This window comes from Heloderma suspectum, chromosome 2 (genome assembly GCF_057233095.1).
Source record: "Heloderma suspectum isolate Gila_16-S chromosome 2, 16-S_ref, whole genome shotgun sequence".
NCBI lineage: Eukaryota > Metazoa > Chordata > Lepidosauria > Squamata > Helodermatidae > Heloderma > Heloderma suspectum.
Genome location: NC_139459.1, coordinates 359,046,399 through 359,063,635, shown reverse-complemented (window position 1 = coordinate 359,063,635; position 17,237 = coordinate 359,046,399). Strand labels below are relative to the sequence as shown.

At 48.4% G+C, this 17,237-nt stretch overlaps 1 protein-coding gene across 3 annotated transcripts in view; it reads right to left on the bottom strand.

The window, feature by feature from the left end:
- The window catches only part of SLC44A4 (solute carrier family 44 member 4), a 65,027-nt gene that overhangs the window by 2,127 nt on the left and 45,663 nt on the right, over positions 1 to 17,237 (bottom strand). For all 3 annotated transcript variants that reach the window (XR_014788644.1, XM_084841079.1, XM_084841080.1), the window contains 12 exons: positions 15,810 to 15,893; positions 14,433 to 14,545; positions 12,534 to 12,656; positions 11,036 to 11,135; positions 10,841 to 10,933; positions 8,053 to 8,155; positions 6,589 to 6,845; positions 4,452 to 4,546; positions 3,459 to 3,562; positions 1,847 to 1,920; positions 1,571 to 1,736; positions 54 to 138 (listed from right to left, as the gene is read on the bottom strand). Coding sequence is in view for 2 of the 3 variants with exons in the window: in XM_084841079.1 (XP_084697205.1) it covers positions 54 to 138; positions 1,571 to 1,736; positions 1,847 to 1,920; positions 3,459 to 3,562; positions 4,452 to 4,546; positions 6,589 to 6,845; positions 8,053 to 8,155; positions 10,841 to 10,933; positions 11,036 to 11,135; positions 12,534 to 12,656; positions 14,433 to 14,545; positions 15,810 to 15,893 (1,397 nt within the window). In the remaining variant the exon portion in view is untranslated. The remainder of the gene's footprint in view (positions 1 to 53; positions 139 to 1,570; positions 1,737 to 1,846; positions 1,921 to 3,458; positions 3,563 to 4,451; positions 4,547 to 6,588; positions 6,846 to 8,052; positions 8,156 to 10,840; positions 10,934 to 11,035; positions 11,136 to 12,533; positions 12,657 to 14,432; positions 14,546 to 15,809; positions 15,894 to 17,237) is intronic.

Here is a 17,237-nt window from a genome sequence, read left to right as displayed (position 1 = left end):
TCCATATACTGTATAGTGAAATGTGGTCAAGATGGATGAGGAACAATACTCACAAAAACAGAGGAATAGAGTGTCGACACACATATTATAGACACTGAAGAATCCTTGGGCTATGAAGTAGGAACCTACCACCACGGTCTGAAGGAGAGCAAGAGAGGGGAAACACGGAGTGAAATGGGAGGGAGCAGAACTTCAATTATAAAGCACCCCCAGAAAGCCAGACACTTTACCACAGCCTCCCCCAACATGGTGCCTTCAGATGTTTTGGACTACAACTCCCATCAGTCCCAGCCAGCATGGCCAATGGCAAGGGTTGATCACAGTTGTAGTCCAAAACATCTGGGGGGGCACTAGATTGGAGAAGGTTAGTTTACAACAGGGATGGGGGGATGCCATGCCTGGGGCTCCTCATCTGGCCCAGCAACTTCTCCCCCTGTCCCACCCCCTCTGTAATGGAGGGAAAAGCTCTTATCTCTGATCAGTGGCTGATCGGATATAAGAGCTTTTCCTGTGGGGCAGGGACAGAAGAGGAAGCTGCTCAATAATTCAGTCCTGCTTCCTGCTGAGCCATGTCGAAGGTTGCCCTGCTTAATTGCGAGTAGTCATGCTGCTACAGGCAGAGGCTTGGTGTTTGGGATGCTATTTGCTGCTGAGTGATTCTTGTCCTGCTTACTCTGAATAGCCATGCAGGGACTTGTTCTGGTTACTTCTGAGTAGACATGCAGAGGCCTGTCCTGATTATTTGTGAGTAGACATCATTATTACTATAATTTGGTAACAATGGAATTAGCGGGGGGGGGGGATTTTTCAGCCCCATTTGCTTTGCCTTTGGCCCCACCTATCACCGGAATGTGGCTTCCACAGCCTTCTCCAAAATGGAATCCAGCCCTTGAGCTGAAAAAAGGTTCCCTGACCCTGGTTTACAATATCCCTGTCAGCCATTTTCTGAAGGCTACCAATTTGTTGGGAACAACCGATATTATTTCTGCAATGGCTTGTGCAATTATTTTGTCAAACACACCATTTCTGAAGCACAGAGCTATCAGGTTGCCTTTATACCACGTTAGGTCACTGATCCACACAAAGCATGTGTTCTACAGCTGAGCTGCGGCCCCTCTTTGCAACAGGCCCCTCTTTCCTCCGCTGTTCCTTGCAGTTTTCTGCCAGTAATTTTGTTTTTCAGGGTATGTCACACTTTTTAGCTAATTCAATCCATCTTTTTGTATTGAGTCAGCCACCATATCAGATTTATGGATTGATTGCAATGATTTATATTGTGACTTTCGGGATAAAATCCTACCAAGGCCGCTTACAAGTAAAAACAACAATATATTTTTAAAAAAACACATTTAAAAATAATATTAAAAATAACTACTCATAAGGATCCGTCATGCAAGGCTTGTAGATGGTAAAAAGCCATCTTGGGGGGCAGTGGGTTGGTGGCTATAGTCCAACTGAAGCAAGGGCATGAGGAGATTTTTGCCTGCCTGCCTCGAGTCCTTCTTCCCCTGCCCAAAACTCCCTGGGAAGGGGCAGTATTAAGGGCCAAAAAATGGTCACAGTTACATACCAGAATGGGAAGCCAATAGTAGTTGAGGACGGGGGATCGGAACTGGGCGTTGTCAATGGGGATTCGCCCCGTGAAGAAGAAGAATGCCAGGACGCCCACTCCACCAACCACCAAGAGCTTCCCAAAAAGCAGCAGCAGGTCTGTTATTTTATCCAGCACAACAACTCTGCATGGAGAGAAAGGGAAGGACAGAACAGAGAACATCTTCCTCCCATTCAGGCCCATTGGCCCGCTTTTTCCTGCAGCCTGCTGCTCCCAACCTTTTGCCCTGGTTACCTGACAACGTTACGCATCAGTAGCTTGAAGGCATTTTTGGCTGATACACAGAAATTCTTTCCATAAATGGCAATCTGGGGTCCCGGGAGACAAAAGAAGTAAATTAAATCTTTTGAAGGGATCTAGGTCATCTCCCTTCCCCGTTAAAATACACACACGGCAACACCACACTTTCCCCAGAGCTTTTGCTTCCTCAGAGTTGACAAATACGCAACCCTTCCACACTGACCCAACGTTTACCTGCTTTTCTGCCCCCCACACCCCAATCACCACTACTCGTGTGCACAATTACTTCCTCTTAATTCTGGTTTTGCTGGAGAAAAGAGCCTGGAACTTTGATTGTATCACTAACTGCCAGTGACAGTCAGGGATCTCTAAATATCTCTGACACATTGCACATTTTTGTAGATTTTAATTGTACAGTCCACAAAAAATGTGAGTCAGGAGCCAATCTTGACTGAGAAGGGTTGCATCTGTGTATGTATATGATGTCTCCCCAACTGTTGAATGCTGTCCCCAGCAAGGCCCACCTGGTGCCGACATTGTCATCTTTTCAGCATCAGGTTAAGACTGTCCTCCAATCCCAGGCATTTGATGGCATTCAATGGGCTTCTTAATGGAGTTGTTTTGTCAAGTCATGGTATTTTACAGTTAATTGTTTTTAGCTGTTCTAAATTGTTTTAAAGTTTTTGTAGGTATTAATTTTTGTTGTAAGTTGCCATCGTCTTTTTTTCTGAGAAAGGTATCTAAGAAATTTAAGGCAAGGAGGGGATCTTTGCCTCCATTCTCCTCCTGGTCTGCATTTTGGCTAGATGGGCTTTTTTGCCCATCTAGCTGAGGAGTTGCAGAGCAGGAGGGACAGAGACTGAACTGGCCACAGGATACAGTGTAAACCAGCCTCTCCAGTCCCCTCCCCACCCACCAGCATGCCCCCTTTACCCCCTCTCCAAGGTCACCTCTGCAACCTCAGAGAGGCCACTGGAGCAGTTCTCCCTATGCTGGCTGCAAGGCGGAGGGGGAGGGGAGCATGGATTCCTGCATCCGTGGCCAGAGCCACATCTCCAGGAATCTGAATTGTCCTATGGTCCTCCAGACTCCCTTAACCAATCAGTCAAATGCATGTGCATGTATGTGCGTATAATAAATGCTAGCCACAGAGCCCTTGAAAGCACAATTTAGGTTTGCAAACCGTGATTTTGACCTGGTTTGTTTTAACTGTGGTGTATGAATAACACAAATGATGAATGCAGGGAAGGAGAAATTGCTCTGCTGGTGGTGCGGGGGGAATTAGAGAAAAGGCACCTATGTTTCCCAGGCTGGGTCCTCCTGTGCAAACCATAGTTTTCAGGGAGCCAGTGTTGCATTTGCACAGGGGTCCTTTGGAAACAGATTAGGACCCACCAAGGGAGGTTGGTGGTAGCCAAGCAAGGATTTGAACCTAGCTTTCCCACATACAAATGTACCACTCTAACCGCTGCACTGCACTGCCTTTCAGGCCTCCTGGGTACACTTTACCCATCCTTTTTTGCTTTCCTCACATCAAAGGCCCCTTTCCTCACAACCAGCCCAGTGGCCCCCCAGATCTTCTCTTTCGCCCAACAGCAAGGCTCACCATGATGTAGGCATTTCTGTTGAGGAACTTGATGAACTTCTCCAGACACCAGAAGCAACATTTCAGACAGCAAAGAATACAGCGGGCAGCTGGATTGTGGGAATCTGCAAACACCACAGTAGAATTAGACTGGGGGGGGGGGGGGCTCACATTGGTTATGTTGCAACTGTACTTTCAGACTGTACTAGGCTGTGTCCACTCCTCTTTGTAAGTACATCTGTACACAGCTAAAGATCACAGGATGGATCCAGGATCTGCCTTTCGCAGAACGAAGGGTTCCACTCGTGGAAGGTCCTTCCACCCAGTTTTGGAGGATCCAAGCTCCCCCCACACCAGAGCTCACCCATTCAGCAGGGTCTCCTGACTCTCTGTGGCCCAATTTACACATGGGTTATTCAACCCACGATGAGCCACGGGATGTGCCGGGTGCCATTGTGAATATGCAGTCCCCAATAGGATTGTGGCAAGTCATCTGAACCCTTGCATAACCCTCGGTTTATTGTAGGGTTGTGCAGGGGTTGGTTAACTTTCGCACAACCCCTGATGGACAGGTTTGGATGGCACACCACAAACCCATTGGGGGTTGCATATTCAAAATGGCACCCGGCACACATTGCAGCTCATTGTGGGTGAAATAACCCACAGTGGGCCTAGCGTGTTGTGTGAACTGGGTCTCCGTGTAGCATTTTCAGGGAGCTGGAGGGAAGAAGAGGACAGCCAGTGCGGTTGCTCACATGTAAATCATGATCCAACTCAGTATCTACAACTCCTTCATCCTGACCCTGCCAGTTAAAGGCCAGCTTCAAAACCCTTCTAGAATTTGAAAGACTATGACTCCTAAATCTACTTCCAGTGTTACTGAACCTGACTGGGGGTATTTGGGGTATTTATTCCTGACTTATTTTGTGAGCTGCGCAGAGAGTTTCGGCTATGGGGAGGTGCAGAAATATAATAAATGAAAATGACCCGCCTTCTCGCCTGCTCTGCACTTGCCTTTCAGCTTGTGGTCCAAATATTCCAGAATGATGCGGATGACTTGGACAATGGTGAGGATGAGGGCACCAAATGCGAGAGACCCTACATGGTATCTGTGGAGAAAGAAATAGAGCAGAGACCCCATTATATGGACACACCTCTGAAAATACTCCATGTTAAGACTGGGAATGGGTAGTTAATTTGAAGACCAATGTGGAGTCAGAATGGACTCCACAAACAGGCTCTCATGTACTGATGACATCTTCAAGGTGCAGGGTGGGGAACCTGTGGCCCTTCAGATGGACTCCAACTCCCATCAGCCCCAGTCAGAATGGCCAATGGTCAGGGATGATGGGACAACATAAAACCAGAAGAAGAGCCCTGCTGGATCACACCGAAGGCCTATCTAGTCCACCATACTTTTCATACACTGGCCAACCAGATGCCCATGGGAAGCCCACAAGCAGGAGATGAGGGCTTCTGCTCGTGTTCCCTGGCAACTGGTATTCGGAGACATGCCGCTTCTGATACTGGAGGGGAGATAAGGCCATCATAACCAGTCCCCATTTATAGCCTTCTCCTCCATGAATCTGCCTAACATCTGGTGTGCCACAGGTTTCCCAGCTCCGGCCTGGAGACCTTCATGAAAGGCCAGACCTCTTGGAAGCATGGGAAATGCAGTTCCCATATGCCGTGCTGGGACCTAGAGAAGGCTGCAGTATAGAGGGAGGGGACTGGGCCCACAGAATCATGTGAGGGGAGGTGTGGCAGGGAAGAACTTGTGGACCCCAACTAACCCAGGCCAATCTAACATGGACTAGGTAAGCACTCAGATCCAGATAGCACAGATTTCAATGCCATCCCTAATTCAGACTGGGTTTGTTCCACTTATACAAAGCTTCAATTTTCATGTATTTCCCAAAACAAAGCCAAACAACACTAGCAACTTCTGTGGAACTCCTTTTAGAATAGGGATGGGGAACTTCTTGCCCATGGGCCGTATGTGGCCCATAGGGTTTCCCCATGCCGCTGCCAGCCACTTCCTCAATCCCCGCCACCCTCCCCTGGTAGGGAAAACCTTATCTCCGATCAGCAGCTGATCAGAGTTAATGGCAACCCAACAGGGAAAAGGTAGTGAACTTTCCATGGAGGAACAATGGTGTGTGTGTGTGTGTGTGTGTATGTGTGTGAGAGAGAGAGAGAGAGAACAGGGTGAATGGAACATGTGTATGTCTGTGCATGCACATACAAGCAAGCCCAAGGCCACTTGCCATCAGCAGGGGTGGCACTGCCACTCCGGGCTGGGGCTGTGATCCTGCCCACTATTGGCATGTGGTCCCTAATGTGCTGCCTGGAGCCAGTACAGTTCTCAAGTCAAAAATGGTTCACTACCCCTATTTTAGAGCATCAGGTAGATCAGACACAGTCCCAGGCCATGGTCAGAAAGCACATGCAGCAGTTACTTTGCTGAAGCTAAGCGGGTCTGGGTCTGGTCAGTGCTTGGAGGGGAGACCACCTGGGAACCATATGTAGCCACCTTGAGTTCCACGATGGAAGAAAGGTGGGATATAAATGTAATAAATAAATAAAATTTTAAAAATTAAAAACTGGCAATGGTCCCTGGATTCAGCCCACACAGCAACAGGTTCTGACCACCATCCTATATAAATTAGCAATGGATGCGTACATGTCCCCACCCTAGTTAGAACTGGCAACACTATATGGTAATGTGTCTGACCCTGTAAGGCAGGGGTGCAGAACCTCTTTCAGCTCAAGGGCTGAATTCAGTTTCAGAGAAGCTCTCGGGGGCCACATTCCAGTGGTGGGCAGGTCTGAAGCCAAAGGGGGCAGGGCTAGAATAGCAGCATATTTTAGCTTAAAGCTCTTACAGTCAGTAAGTAGATGTTAGAAAACAAATTTCAACCTTTTAGAAGGGGGAAAAAAACTGCAGAAAAGCCAGGAAAGCACCAAGTGACAGGGGTTTGTGGGAAAGGGGTGGGGCCAGGGGGAGAGGGCCTGTCCTTCTGGGGAATCCCAGAGGGCCGGATTTGGCCCCTGGGCTGAAGTTCTGCATCCCTGGAGCCACCACCCCCATTCCCAAAGGAGATACTGGAGAAGGTGCCTTCGAAGGGGGGAATAGCCACAAGCTGCACACCGTAATGTCCGGAGGAAGGCACTGGTCACAGCGCAGGCTGGAATATCTCGGGGCTTGTCGAAGGCCCAGTAGTAGGAGGCAAAGGCGCCCGCCAGCACACACTGTCCAAGAGCGATGACAAAGTTCATGCACCAGAGGAAGCCCAGGACATTGTAGATCTGGAGATTGAAGATGTTGCGCTGGAACAGCCCTTCGTCGTTGTACTTGTAGAAGATGCATTCGGTCATGCAAGGGAGGTCTTCGGTGGCATTGAACGTCTGCAGGAGGACATGAGGGAACATGGAACAGCAAGGCATGAAAATGGCTGCTCTCAAAAAATGGAGAGGCAGAAATGCTGGCAAAAAGGAACAAACTACAGATGGGGCTACCCTTTAAGGTATTGGTCTGGCTAGATGAGACGGCAACAGACATTACTGATCACTAAGAAGCCAGGAAGCTTCTGTCACCCACAAATCTGGACCCAGGGGAAGAGCGATCATCATCCTCCAGTCAAGGAGAAGAGGAAGATCTGCCTGGCCAGCATTCTTCAAATGCACCCAAAACAAAAACCTGCAAGTCCATCCCCAGAGGGCAAAGAAGCTCTAGATTTTGACGCAGGCCATGTTTCAAGTAACTCTGCCATGCTTTGACCAACTGGAGGAGAGCTGGGGGTATGGAGTACGAAACACAAGGACATACCTTGATTAACATGTTTTGAAAAACAGTTCATTGACAGTTCAACGAAACAGTTCTTTAACATTAAAGGCTAAAATGGTGAAGGGGTGGGGCAGGGATGGTGTTATGCTGCCATGTCACTCCTGACAGAAGCTGAGCCACTGGGTAGCCACAGGCTAAACATATGGGCAGGAACTCCGGGGGGGGGGGGCGGTCCAGGCACAGTGGCTAATGTTAAGGCCCCCTTCCCCATGTCCCACCCCAATCACTGATCACTGGGTGGTTTCCTGGCTGATCTGGTATAGGGCAGCTTCATATGAACCCATATATACGTAAGTGAAATAAACACACCTTTCTCCCCTATTTACCCCCGCCTCCATTTCCCTCTAGCAAGGAATGATCAGCTTCCTCATCAAACTACAATTCCCAGCATTCCTTGAACAAAGGGCACATGACCTATCCAGACCTGTCATTTTGGCAAAAACGTCATTGAAGCTGACGGATGTATACATGCGGTGGGTTACGCCAGAGGCAGATCTGGGAACCCAGTGTGCTTCCAGAGGAACTTTCATCTTGCTATCACCCTGCCTCATGCAATTTTACAGGGTGTGTGTGTCCAGATGTTGTCATCTTCAACTAATAACCCTCCCATGTTTTCCCACTGCTTCTTCCGTCTTTTTTTCTTTCCACAAAAAAAAGTTAAGGAGGAACAGACAGGATTCGCTGTACGTCGCCTTTTGATTGGTAGCTCTAGGAGCCCTCTGTTTTGAAGCTCCCCAAGTCGCCTCAGTCCTGTTTGTGATCACTCACCAATGGACTGCAGCTCTTATTACCAGAGATTTCGCTACAGCCAGGAGCACTCTCATTTGTGGGGGTGATGCGATAAAGCGGCACTCCGGAGGTGGCGAGATATCTAAAAGGTGAATAGTAGTCAAGGACGAAGATCACACACACACACACAGTCCCCCCACACACAAAACAACACAGAAACTTTTTCCCCTCCCACTTTTCACCATCTTAAAGATGGAAATGTTATGGCTTCAGATACCATTGTGGCTGTTTTTATTAATAAGCGTGCTCCTAGCTATTTCTAACAGAGCTTTTGAAAAGCTCTGTTAGGTAGTCTTTAAAGTAGGTGAACAAAATAAGGGCTTCTCTGCATTAAGCAAAAGTGCTGCACCCTTACCCGGGCTTTCTTCTTCTGGAGTCTTTCCGGTTTTACGATGGGGTTCTTTAGACAGCAAACACATGAATTTGGAATTGAAAACTTCTCTTCTCGGCAATGCTGTATATGTTCAATGAAACAGCACCATCTAGTGGCTGAAATATAGTGCAATGGTGGCATTTCACACTGCCAATATAGTGCCATTAAGGTTTATTACAGCTTATCTCCGATCTTTTTAAAAGCAGGATAAAGGGGGGAAAGTGCAGGAGATATCCCCATCATGTAAAGTACCAGCAAACGTCCATGAGTGACCAATCAGAAGCATGCAATAAAAGCCTCATGTAGAAATGCCCTGAGTCTTTAAAGTGGGTGAATGCCAACAAAATGGAAGGTGAGTTTCAGTGTAAAGTAAGTGAAAAAGGATGCACATTGGGGCAAACATTTCTAACTTCACCTGTACGCTGATGGGAACTGAACTATCTGTGACTACCCATGAAATGGATCACTTCAGTGTGTAGCAGTTATAGTGAAAAAGGCAAATTATGGGTCAGAAATGACCAGGAACACGCTTATGAATACAAACAGCAACAGAAAAAGTATCAGAATGCTTTCATATGAATCTACGGTGCAGCAAAGTATGGAATGCTATTTATAGTTCTGGGCACCCAATCTCAAAAAGGATATCGTGGAGCTGGAAAGGGGCTTGGAAATGGGCAACCAAAATGGTCAAAGTGCTGGAGCACCTTCCCTGTAATGGATAAAACATTCGGACTTTTTAGTTTAAGGGAAAAAAAGCGGAATAAAAGGAGATGATAGAGGTGCGAATGGTGTAGACAGTGTTGACAGATGAAATGTTTTCCTTCCTCCCTCAAAATACTAGATTTTGGTAGTATTGGGCCAAAATATTTGGCCCAGTGATCGAAGACTACTAGTTCTGGCAGAGGTATCTATCATTTCCATCATGGAGGTATCCAGTCAGATACCTTCAGGAAGCCCACTGGCAGGGCATGAAAGCTACAGGGTTTCTCTGTAGTTTGTCCCCTGCAGCTAGCATCCAGAGGTATATTGTCCCTTAAAAATGGGGGTTCTATTATAGCGAGGGAGGGAGAAAGCATTGGTGGTAGAAAGAGGAAAAAAGGGGCAGGTAAAATAGATGCGTGTGTCGAGCAAAAGGGACCTGGGGAGAGATGAGGGAGCTTGCTATGGATTCGAAAGAAGGGGAGGGACCCTGGCTTGGTGGCAGAACACTGGCTTTGCATGCAGGTGGTCCCAGGCTCAATCCCAGGTATCTCCGGTTAAAAAAGAGTCACATAGCAGGTGCTGGGACCTCGGGGGGATGCTGCCTGTCAGAATAGATAATACTGGGGCAGATGAACATTTGGTACAAGGCAGCTTCATATAAAACTGGGTTAAACATGTAAAAAAACATTATGTTCTGTTTCGAAGTTAATGCAGCAGTGCAGCCCTCCTGAGTTTAAAAAAAAATGTAGAACTGGCCCTGTGAGGCGGACTGTACTATTTCAGATTGTATGTGGAAGAGTGCCATTTTTAACATGCTTTAAAGCAGGGAGAGGGCTTGCGTGCTAGTATTTTTACTTGCAGGGAGTTGGTTGTTTTTTTTTACACAGGGAGCATTAAAAAATGCTATTCCCAACCTGTAGTCTGTACAGCTCTACTAGCTCGTTCTGCATGATCTGTAGATTAAGGGGTCTGTCACACGGGGGCAGAAATCCGCACCAGTACCGGGGCTTTCTCCATCCGGTTTCATCGCGGGATTAGATTGGGCTCCTTTACACAGTTGTTTCTATCTTGTTATATTCCGTCCCTTACCATTTCACAGGGTGGCTCCTTTTCCGTGAAAAGCCATTACATGCACTGGGGGCATTGAGAAATGTCCTCCCTGGCTCCTGCCCCGTTCCCTCCCCTCGCAGATTACTGGTGGTTTGGTTGTGGTTGACATGCAATGTGGGTGGACAGCAACCTCCACCGAACTGCCCAAGCCCCAGCCCCGCAGGCACTGGCTTCCCGGCGAACTGCTGGCAGGCTGGCATGCTGACCGTTCTGTGTTGTGGAGTGAGCAGCTGAAGTCGGGAGCAAAAGTCGGTGCATTGCATTTAGTCACAGTGTGGCGGCAAGCCGGCAGGTCAGGATGCCAACACGCCCACCACCCCAACTGTGGTGCTCCTGTTGCACAGGCTGAAAAAACGCTGCATTTTTTTTTTCCATTTGGGGATAACACGGGATAGGCAGGGGAAATGGTGGAACATCACTGGAGGATTGTGACGTCGTGTAATGGACCTGCAACCTTCCGTGAGTGGCCAATCATCAATATGCAATAAATTGCAAGTGCAGAGACGCCCTTAAAGCTCACCGGCTCCCTTTGAAGGGAGGGGATCATGGAACAAGAAAGAAGTCTCCACTTAGGAAGGATACAGGGCAGTCATTCCCCAATAGGCCACACATATCACCAGCAAGATGAAGGTCAGCACTGGGTAAGCGAGGGATGACATCATGTGTCCAATGGCTCTGGGGAACAAGACAACAGAGACACCTGTAAATACAGGCCATGGGGCCTCCAGCTTCAATCAGTTCCCACTAGAAGCAGTACTATGGGTCACAGAGACTCACCGGCTGGCTTCCCGGATGAGTGCAATGGCAATAAAGATCCGATTGCGGAGGAACAGGAGGGTGAGCAGCAAAATGGCTTCTGTCACAGAAAGGACTATCACTGGGGGGCGGGGGGGAGGGGGGAGAGAGAGAGAGAAAGATTCATCTGGGTCCGTGACAAAAACAAGCTGGGAAAGAGACTTAAAGGAGTCAGTCTAAATAGAAAGTTAAAACTAAATCTCATTTGATGGGCAATCCCAAACCTTGGTGAGGGATGAAAGCCAAAACTGGGCCTCGGGTCAGTTCCCCAGCCCCAAAGGCTACCCACATACCCCTATCTTGATATACCAAGCTTCTCAGGTCTATATTTCTGGAACACATTTGTTTGTTTGATTTTAATACCACCACCTTTTCCTATAAAGGCAGGTTACGTGAATGTAAACAATTTATAAACAATGGCTCAATTCAGACATTATACCAAACAATGGTTAAAGAAGCTTTAATTATGGTTTTAACTGAAGTTGTGAATTAACAAACCATGGTTATGACCACAGCTCTGCCTCCAGAGGCTGCTGCACCATGACAATGGGAGCGAGTTTATAGAGAGGGGTGCTGAGAGGACAGAAAGCAGTCAAGCAGCTCTAAACCATGGTTTGCCAGTCGCACATTTTAATGCTCAAATCACGCCTGGGATTCTAAACCACGGTTAGCACATGCCATGGCTTGACATGATGTTGGAATGGAGCCCTTGTCTCCAGAACTCTCCAATTCTTCAAGTTGTAGAAGTCTCTTACACACTAGGCTCACAGCAAGTAACAATTGGAAGCAAGGCTGTAACCACAGGAAACTCATGTGACCTGGTTCACACAACATGACAGTTCATTGTGGCTTAATTTACGTGTGGGGGATGCGTGTCACATTGTGCCAGGTGTCCACAAGCACCATCTTTGCATGGCGGCACCCATGGGCACCTAACACAAAGCAACAGCTCCTGCAGGTAAATTAAGCCATGGTGGGTTGTCGTGTCATGCAAACCAGGTCTATGTGGGGTGGGCCCCCCTCAGGGAATTTCCAGATCCCCTTCCTGAATTTTCAGCTTTAATAAATATTTTTTTTAAGAAACCTGTATGCCTCCAGCTGTCTTAAATTTGCAGAGATTATAAAGAAAAGCAGGATTCCACCCATTTGGTCATGAAAGATGAATCCTGCTCTTTCCTTCGGAGGTAAATTAGCCCAAAGGCACTGGGACCAGTGTCAAGGACTGGGCCCTTATTTTCAAATGGTATGACATCAAATTTTATTCTGTTGACATTTAATTTTAAACATATTAGCTTTCCTGCATTTAACCAGTGACTATTCTGCAATGATTCCCTGATTCCTCGTCACACGATTTCAGTCTCTGGGCCCGTTTGCAACACCAGTGTTGCCTTTGGAAAAACCCTTCTCCCCGCCACACGCACCCTCTACCCCGCCCCCGCCCCAAGCCACAGGAAGCCCACTCCCCTCCACCCAGACTTACAGGCCGCAAGCCAGGTTTCTTTAACGCTTCCGTACGCAACCAAATTGGTGGTAAATCCAATAGTCTGGATGGTGGCGCCCCGCTTGTTGAGCTCGGTGTACTCCATGTAGCAGTGGTAGATTCCTGGAAAACAACAAGCAGAGGTGGAGAGAAATCCCCCAGACAGGCACGGTTCCCAGCAATGGAGGCTGGTGGCGCCAGTGTCCGCGGGGCAGTGAATCCACTCTGGGTTTCAGTCAGAAGCAGTCAGAACTCTAAAGGAGCTATTCAAGGTGCTGAATCCCATCCCCAAGGTAGGTTCAGCTCCTTGGATAGCTCCTTTAGCGTTCTGACTGAAACCCAGAGCGGATTTACCGCCCCACTAACATTGGAGCCCACCAGCCTCCACTGGTTCCCAGTCCTCTTTCTTTTCTGTCGGTTTATAAAGGCCCTTTTCCTGTGTGTGTGAGGCTGGCTGGAGGGTGGGAATGTGCCACATCATGGCATCAGGTCGCTGGCCTGTTGGGCAAGAAGATGACACCCATCTGCCATTTTTGGCAGCAGACACAGGTAGATGGTGACCTCCACTTGCAGATGTAACGGCTGGCCCAAATCACTTCAAGACTGAACTGGGAGTCGGAACCCAGATCTGTCCAGTCAATATCCTATGGAATTGTTTAGTGGTGGCACTGGAAAAAAAATACAGAAAGGGCAAAGTGTATTTCTAGGGACTGAGCCAGTCCCTAGGGTGGCCAGGTGGGCTTACTTTACAGCGGACAGTCCCCTGTTTGAAGAGCTGCCAGAGGACAGTCCTCTGTTTGAAGGTGTCCTCTATTTGATGGGCTGCCCAGACCAAGTCTGGTTGAAAGCTGAAGAACCCTAAGGAGGGAGAGCAGCGGGGGCCTTGAAGGTGCCCATTCACAGTTAGCACCTTGGAAGCGGACTGAGCAGGGACAGGCAGCTGGTCGGCCACTGTGTGAAAAGAAGGCCAGACAAGGCGGATCCTTGGTGTGATCCAGCACGGCTCTTTTTATGTTCACACCGGTCACCTAGTCAGTCTTACTCACTCTGGTGAGATGTATTGCATTTCTATTTAAATCAGCAATTCTTTCTACATTTGCATTTATATATAGACATTAGTGTATGCCAGTGTTATGCAAATTGGCCTCTTTTTGGTGATGCATTTCCTCTTTGGGGGCAATGTGTAAGTGGCCACCCTAGTAAGCGAGCTCCATCCCACCTGTTAAGACTTCTGAAGAAGTAATGACATATCTCACATCAGTGCGCCCACCTTAAATGTACTGGGCCAGTTCAGATGTAACAGGAAACCATGGCTTCCCACTATGTTGGGATGGGGAACCTTTGGCCCATGGGCCAAATGTAGTCCGTGGAAATTCTCCATTTGGCCCGCAGAGGTTTCCCTCCCAAGCCAAACCCTTCTCCGCGGAAAGAACAAGGTGAGCATGCGCACCGCGTGAGATCGTCACAGCGTGGCCATTGGCTGGGGCCCTCCACTGTAGCGCAAGGCCCTCCCCATTGGCTGGGGCCCTCCACTGTAGCGCAAGGTGAGCATGCGCACCGCGTGAGATCGTCACAGCGTGGCCATTGGCTGGGGCCCTCCACTGTAGCGCAAGGCCCTCCCCATTGGCTGGGGCCCTCCACTGTAGCGCAAGGTGAGCATGCGCACCGCGTGAGATCGTCACAGCGTGGCCATTGGCTGGGGCCCTCCACTGTAGCGCAAGGCCCTCCCCATTGGCTGGGGCCCTCCACTGTAGCGCAAGGTGAGCATGCGCACCGCGTGAGATCGTCACAGCGTGGCCATTGGCTGGGGTCCTCCATTGTAGCGCACTTGGCCTAGCCGCTAATGGTGCCCTGTGCTTGGGATTCTCTGGTTCAGCCATTTGCCACCACTCTACTCACCGTATGCAGTGACAGCCAGCACCCCCACGATGAGAATCCACACCAGCACCCCGGCCGTGAACCGCAGCAGGAGGAGGAACAGGAGGCTGAGCACCATGGCGATCAGGAGCCCTCTTGCGGTTAGAAAGAGGCGGGGGAGATTTACAAAACGAGGGCACAAAAGTGGCCTCCTCCGCATCCACACTCTGCTGAAAACAGCACTCACCCAGACTCACACCCCCCCCGGGGACTCCCACCTTTTGCCCCTGCTGGGCAGCACAGCAAAGGCCAGAAGGTGCTGGAGTCTGTCCCCCTTGTCCCATGCCAGGGCCCTGTGCATTTTTAAAAGATCCAGGGTGCTCTACTGGATCAATTGGCATTGGACGGACTGAGGTGATGCAGGTTCGAGTCCCTGCTCAGCCACGAAGCTCAGGGCCAGTTACTCTCAGCCTACCCTACAGGACTGTTGTGAAGATCAGGCACATACAGTAGCTCGAGCCCCTTGGAGGAACAGCACGTTACAAACGGAACGGGTGGAACCTGCAACATGTTGCGCTGTGGGGCGCTCCTGTTCTCTGTTCCAGTCAGCCAGCCAGTTATACCCTCCTCCGCAATACTCCATTCCATCCCAACACCACCACCCCGCCCCAGAACAGTCAACTGCGTTCCATGGCCGCTGAGCATGCTCGGTCCTCACTGGGCTGTTTCTGGGGTCCTTCATATTTTTTCCTAAGGTTTTTTGTATGCATGTGGGGTACTTCTGCAAAACCTGGGATTCATGCTGACTTGTGCGTGGGTAGTGCCGTTTGACTACATAAGCATCGGCACTCACAACTGAACCTCAGGAATAGAGGGAATTATAAGCATTAGACTAACAATAATGCTCAGATTGTGCCAGGCATCTCTGACATACCAGAGACAGCACAGGAAATTCAACAGCATTCTGATTCTGGTGCAGCTGCTTCTGGCGGCCAATGTGTAAATTGGCATCAAGTACAGAATCCCAAAAATTAGCACTGTAAGTGGTACCACTGGAAGGAATGCAGGACCAGCAGTAGTCCCCATCTACTACTGCACTCACATCCTTCCTTCTTGACCACTGAAAAAGCTACTCCCTTGAGATTTCACCACTGTTCACACATTCTCACATTTTTCCATGCATCCATATGGATTAGAACTTGATTTGTTTTTAAACAAAACCCAAGAAACCCAAGACGCTGGATTCCAAGACAGAACCCACATCTCATACTTGCACAGTGAAATCACATGTATGCAACATACACACAGTTCTGACCATGACCTTGCACCCATAGCCCCGAGAGTCATTCTCATTCTGTCTGCTAACATACAAAGTACTGTTGGCCCCTCATTCACAGTGCTTGTCTCCCAACCACTCACATCAGGATCCAGTACCACGACCGTGTGATATCCTCAAAGATCTTCAAGCCGACATTCTTAGCACCAAGCGATTGTATCAGCTGTCTGCCGAGAGAAGGAACCACAAAGGGACCATTAGAGGGGAATCCACAGCTAGGAACTAAAAGCTTTTGCCAAAATTGGGGGGGAGGAAGGGGGGAAACTAGTAAGTGAGTTGAGGACAGGCTCACCCTTGCCATTACGGGGCAGTAGGTGGCTGTCTAGGACAGCGCTTTTACTGCTGCAGCAAACTCACGGAATTTGATGCTAACCTGGGGCATGTTGGGGCTGCCAACTTTTCATTTCAATGGTTTAGTAAATGCAAATTTATCAAAATACAAAACAAACCCTGAACAACAAAAGTGCTGTAAATCTCTCAAGAGAAGAATACTTCCATCACTGATAAAACATGATACTAAAACATAATTGCAAGAATGAATACTATTCTAGCAATGAAGAAGGATATTCAAACTTTTTTTTTAAAATGGGCTTGTATCAAGTTTGGCCTCCTGCAAGAATTTTATAGCATGAGACATTAGGGACATAGGAAGCAGCTTCATAATAGAATACTAATCTTAAATCAGACTATTTGCCCATCTAGCCCAGGGAAAGGCCTATTTCAGGCTTGCAAGATCTACTTTATTTTTTACTAGAACCCCAAGATCACCCATCAGAGCCAGATGCAAAATAGTGTGTGTGCGTGCGCATGCGCGCGGGGGGACATACTTACAGTTAGGGAACAAGAGTGCCTCTGAGCAGATGCTCAGACCAGGGATTTAGAGTTTTTGTACACGAGGGTGTTAATCGGCTGTTAATCTGCTGTATCTACTTTCAGTTTCATTACAGAATTGAGATCTGAGCACTACAGGAAGAATGTTTCCTTTCCCGCTTTTCCACTACATAGCCTCTAGGTGGCACTGTGGTATAGCAGAATACCACAAATACCAAAGAGGAAATCACACTGTCTTTCATTTTCACAATTAAATGTCGCATTTTCCCTGCTCTAAAAAAACTCGCTGAAACTGTGTCAAGATCTTCCTTGGAGGGCTTGCTTCCTCCACTGCCTGAAGTATGGTGGATAGTGGCACAGGTCAGGGCCTTCATTGCAGTGGCACCAGAGCTGTGGAAATTCCTCCCTGAAGAAGTTGGCCCTGCACCTCCCTTATTGACTTTTAGATGTTAGTCGAAGGTGGCCCTCTTCTGGAGGACTTTCCGGTTACCCTAATAACCTTGTGAGTGTGTGGGGGGGGAGCGTTACTCTCTTTAATAATGTGCGGCTCTAAATAATGTGTGGCTACTACTTGGCAATTTCTTTAACACCTCAGTCAGGACCTATTAGATGGGATGGTGGATGTCCATGATTGGATCTCCATTCTTTAAATTTTAGCCAAAAGCATCCATGGGAGGGGG